We start from the raw sequence: 4,822 nt of genomic DNA, 5'->3' as shown, positions 1-4,822 counted from the left end.
ATGAGGGATGTGATCTTCTCTCTCTCTCTCTCCCTTCTCTGTGTCTCTTCCTGCAGGAGGGAATGGGGCTGTGCATATTTCAGCAAGGTCACCCTACTGCCTGCAGCTCACTGTGGGGGATTCAGTTCCTGGCACAATGAGGGGAGATTCATCTTGGGGGGGGGGAGCGGGCGTGGGCACAGGTGCGTATCTGCGCAGCTGTCTATTACATGGAATGAGAATTATTCACCCATGTGTCTCAGGTCCCCTACTACAGACAACTAAACTGCCCCCTAGTGGACAGACTCAGAACTGCCAGGTTGTATGTGTCCTAGTCCCTATACTGTTCACACCCAGCAGCAACTCTCCTGCAGAATCGGCCGGCAATGGGGTAGGCAGGCTATAGCATAGGTTGTTGGAGAGCTCTTCTCTCAGATTCAGGGAGGGTCGTAGCAGCTTGCAGGCTTCTGGGATGCTGCTAGGATGTGTTGTGCCTGCGGAACTGCCTGCCACTTGATTGTCATTAATGAATCCTCTCTCTGTTTTTCTCCCTCCAGGGAGGCTCAGAGTCCAAAAGCCGCTCCCAGGTGCGGGGCACCATCGCACCAGCCATGGCGACATCCGGTGCCTTCATCCCTCTGCTGCTGCTCTTCCTTCTCCCTGGAGTCTCCCCCGACTGCTACATGGGCACAGCTGAGGAGTGCGATGAGATCATGGACTTCGTGCCCGCGCACAGGTTGGTGGGGGAGGGCATCGACGTGACCACGCTGGAGTGGACGGGGGCCAATGTGGTGGACACCAGCCTGTGGCGCCACCCAAATGGCACCTGCACCCTATGCGAGAACCAGTGGCAGAAGCAGAGGCTGCCGCTGGCCGTGGTGGACTGGAGGGTCCACATCTCATGCAGCCAGGAGCTCAGCAGCTCAGTGGAAGAGTCAGCCATGGACGTGAGCCAGGCACTGGCGTTGGATGTGAACAATGACTGGATGTCAGCGCTGCAGCTGCGAAAGGAGTCCCGTGGCCCGGCCTTGGGGGGGTCCAAATCCCAGCTCACCAGCTACGCTTACCAGAAGGAGCTGCAGGACAAGTACATGTTCGTGCGCCACGAGATACCCTGTGTGTATTACAGGTGAGAATCCCACGGTAGGCCCCCCCCACCCCGCCCTTCTCCCTGCAGCACGTTGTCTCCTGCGGCCCCTGCCACCCTGCTCTCTGCAGCCCAGCGCCCCCTACTGCTGCAGTGGGGTAATGGGGTAGCACTGACTGCAAGAGGAGAACGTCTCCCACTGCCCCCCACCTGCCAGGGAAGCCAGGGAGTGAGCACTGGGGAAGTGGGGCCAGTTTGTTCAGGGGGAAGATGCAGGAGGTCTCTGGTTGGCTCCTAACTCCTCTCTCTTACCCTTCTGGGCAGGCTGAGTCTCGCTCAAGACCCCCCACTGATGCCCCGGTTCTTCCGGACCCTGAGAAGTCTCCCACCCGGCTACAACTCATCCATATACTGGCCCTTCCTGGCCAACTATGGTACCCACTATGTGAGGCAGGCGCATCTGGGGGGGCGTGTGCGTCAGCTGACAGCCGTCCAGACCTGCTGGGCAGTGCTGGATGGGCTGACAGCTGCTGACATCAAGATGAACCTGGACTCACAGTTCTTGCAAGACCTGGGCTTGAGACCGCTCTCCTCCAGCGCCCAGTCCAGCAACAAGAACAGCCAGGGCAGGGGGAGCTCCCAGCCGCCCTACATGGAGAAGCGCATCCAGGTGACGGGTGGCAACAGCTACTCCAAGCAGCTCCTCTCCACCAACCAAGACGCCAGCTCCTTCTCAACCTGGATGGAGAGCCTCAGAGCCAGACCCGACCTGGTCTCCTACTCTCTGATGCCCATCCACACCCTGGTGAGACCGGGCGACCCCAGGCGGGAGGCGCTGAAGCAGGCAGTGAAGGAGTACGTGTCTGAGCGGGGGCACAAGAAGAGTTGCCCTCGTAGCTGCCCAAAAGGGGGCCAGGCCGACACCTTGGACCCCTGCAAATGCTACTGCTCCGGCAACCCCCTCACCAACTCCATGTGCTGTTCACTTAAGCGGGGCATGGCCCGGCTGAAGGTCCATGTGCTGCGGGGCACAGACCTGTGGGGAGACGACACGTCCGGCACCGATGCCTATGTCAAGGTCCTCTTCCAAGGACAGATCATGGAGACAGGCTACACTAGTGGCGATGACAACCCCATATGGTCAGAAGACCTGGACTTTGGGCCATTGATGCTTCCGGTGAAGCCCCAACTGACAATGGAGGTGTGGGACTCGGACCCATGGTACGACGACCTGCTGGGCTCCTGCAACATCCACCTCAAGGTCGGCAGGAGCACCGCGCTCACCTGTAACCTTGAATACGGCTCCGTGTTCTATTTCTACACGCTGGAGTGTGGGCCCAACCTGGGGGGCAACAACTGCCATGAGTACGTGCCTGTGACAGGCTGAAGGGAGAGAACCCAGGAGTCCTGGCTCCCAGCCCCCTGCTCTATCCCACTAGCCCCTACCTCCTTTCCCGAGCATTACCAAGTCTCAAAAGAAAATAAAGCGGCTACACCTTTCCAAACTCACCCAGCCCGTCTCGGAGAGAGTACAGGGGTTTGTTTATAGAAATCTCTTAGTTGTTTTGAGTAGTTCTAGTTTTGATGCTTCCAACCGGAAGCTGCAAATAGAAACCATGAAACTAATAAATGTGTGTGTATCCTTGCATTATTTTGTTTTTATTAATAAAGGTTCTCCTCGCGCTCGCCAGCCACCCATGGGCTCTGTTGCCCCTCTATGGCACATGCCTGTGGTGAAGTATATCCCAGAGCAGGACAAGAAATTGGCACATAGTATGCATCGAACGGGCAGGTCAGAAAGTTCCCAAATTTGGGGATGTTTTCTTCATTGAACGAGTCTGGGGATTGGAGGCTTCTCAAATTCTAATGACGGGCGTCTACACTGACACTGGTTGATCACCAAAACCGCTCCTCCACCCCTTTTTCAACTGGAACAGTGTGTTGAAGTCCCCTAGTACAAAAAAGACCCAAAACAAGCCCTCCGCCAGAACAACAGCTCCCCCACAAATCTGAAAGAATTAAAGCAACTTTTGAAAAAAGCAAGCCCAGTTCCGCCAGGTACAATCTGCCCCCGCCCCCTCCCCGGTGCCTCCTCTTGGAAACGCCCTCCCCTGCTCTCAGGTCCCCTGCTCGCTGCTTCTCTGGCACCACCCTGGTGCCTGTGATTCTCCCGACCAGACTTTGTCCTTGTAAAGCATTAAACTAGGGATCGCACCCTCAGTGCTGCTGTCGGCTCAGCTCATTGTACCCCCATCAGTGCCCTGGGTACCCCACTTCCTGCAGTCCCTTTTTCCTCCCCCATGCTGGGGGCTCTGTAGCCCCCATGACAGGGGGTCTGTGCTCTCCATTCCCCCACTCCCCCATACCAGGGGCTCGGTTTGCCCCCTCCCCTTCACTCCCCTCCTACATGCCAGGAGCTCTGTGCCCCACAATTCCTCCCATGCCCCCTCTTCTCATGTCTTTTTGTCCTATTGCAGAGCTCAGTAGTTAAGAACATAAGAGCGGCCACATTGGGTCACATCAATACTCCATCTAGCCCAGTCTCCTGTCTTCCAACAGTGGCCAACGCCAGGTGCCCCGGGGGAATGAACAGAACAGGGAATCATCAAGTGATCCATCCCCTGTCGCCCATTCCCAGCTTCTGGCAAACAGAGGCTAGGGACACCCTCCCTGCCCATCCTCGCTAATAGCCATTGATGGACCGATCCTCCATGAATTTATCTAGTTCTTTTTTGAACCCTGTTATAGTCTTGGCCTTCACAACATCCCCTGGCAAAGAGTTGACATTGAGGGTTCACGGTGTTGACATTTTAAATGCCATATGGACACTGGGCAGAGATGACTGTGCCCTTCTGAGATGCTGGAAGGGGTAAATCTGGCCCCAGGCCAGGGGCCTGGCTGGCTTCAGGGGGTGTGGAGAATAGGACATGGGGTCTTCCCCCTCTCGGGAGTGCTGGCTCCGACCAAGCCCCAAGGCGGGGCACTGGCTGACTCATGGGGGTGGGGAATGGGGTCTTTCCCCTCTAGGGGGCATCGGTTCCTATCAACCCAACAACCACACACCATTCCCCACCCGAGGGGTGTGTGAGATGCAGCTATCTCTGCGGTGGAGAAGATGGGACCTGTCAGGGTGTGGCCATTTCCTTCCCATTTCAAAGGGGACCTCGCAGTCCACATCAAAGCCCACGGCTGCAGGTGGGGCTGGGGCTGGGCTGCAGACGCAGGCAGGATGCTGTGGGCTCCTGGGGCTTGACTTTTTGTGGCCACATGAGTCACGGGCTGCCAGTAAGCGCATGAGCAGATGCAGCACCAGGATGTGGCCAGAAGCCCCCACAGGAGACAGCCCTCCACAGCTCCCGTCCCTCCCCCACAGTGGAAGGGTAGGAGAATTGAGACCACAGAGGTCAACAGAGCTTTGGGGCAGAGACACATCACAGAGGGCCTAGCGCTGTGCAAAGAGAAACAATCATCAGCTGAATTGTTTTACAGGTGGGGAACCTGAGGCATGGAGAGGGCGGGGGTAAGCCAAGGTCAGGGAGTCCTGGCTCCCAGCCCTACCCTCCTCTAACCCACTAGACCCCACTCCCCTCCCAGAGCCGAAGAGGGAACTCTAGTGGGTTAAATCTGTGGGGCCTTGTACAGCAGACACAGAAGAAGGAAGAACACTGGGAGTCTTTGCAATGGAAAATAGTCCATGGAGACCTTTACTGTACCAGTAGCCCATACCCTTTTCCCAGCTGGCCCCAGAGCAGGGGG

At 57.1% G+C, this 4,822-nt stretch overlaps 1 protein-coding gene across 1 annotated transcript; it reads left to right on the top strand.

Annotated features, from left to right (window-relative positions):
- Window positions 1–542: 542 nt before the first annotated feature.
- LOC114022166 (perforin-1-like) lies at window positions 543–2,574 on the top strand. The gene is made up of 2 exons (XM_037901473.2): window positions 543–1,108; window positions 1,391–2,574. Exons 1-2 carry the CDS (start codon window positions 591–593, stop codon window positions 2,451–2,453), a joined length of 1,581 nt encoding a protein of 526 aa, XP_037757401.1. The 5' UTR covers window positions 543–590; the 3' UTR covers window positions 2,454–2,574.
- The last annotated feature ends 2,248 nt before the right edge of the window (window positions 2,575–4,822 follow it).

This window comes from Chelonia mydas, chromosome 6, assembly GCF_015237465.2.
Source record: "Chelonia mydas isolate rCheMyd1 chromosome 6, rCheMyd1.pri.v2, whole genome shotgun sequence".
Classification (NCBI taxonomy): domain Eukaryota; kingdom Metazoa; phylum Chordata; order Testudines; family Cheloniidae; genus Chelonia; species Chelonia mydas.
The sequence above is the reverse complement of the archived record's forward strand: the minus strand, read 5'-3'. Positions and strand labels throughout refer to the sequence as shown.

What these genes read in the sequence shown, in the direction of transcription:
- LOC114022166 (XM_037901473.2), top strand. Translation starts at nt 591, where the DNA reads ATGGCGACATCCGGTGCCTTCATCCCTCTGCTGCTGCTCTTCCTTCTC. An exon ending in ATACCCTGTGTGTATTACAG is followed by an intron (nt 1,109 to 1,390) that starts GTGAGAATCCCA and finishes CCTTCTGGGCAG; the next exon opens with GCTGAGTCTCGCTCAAGACC.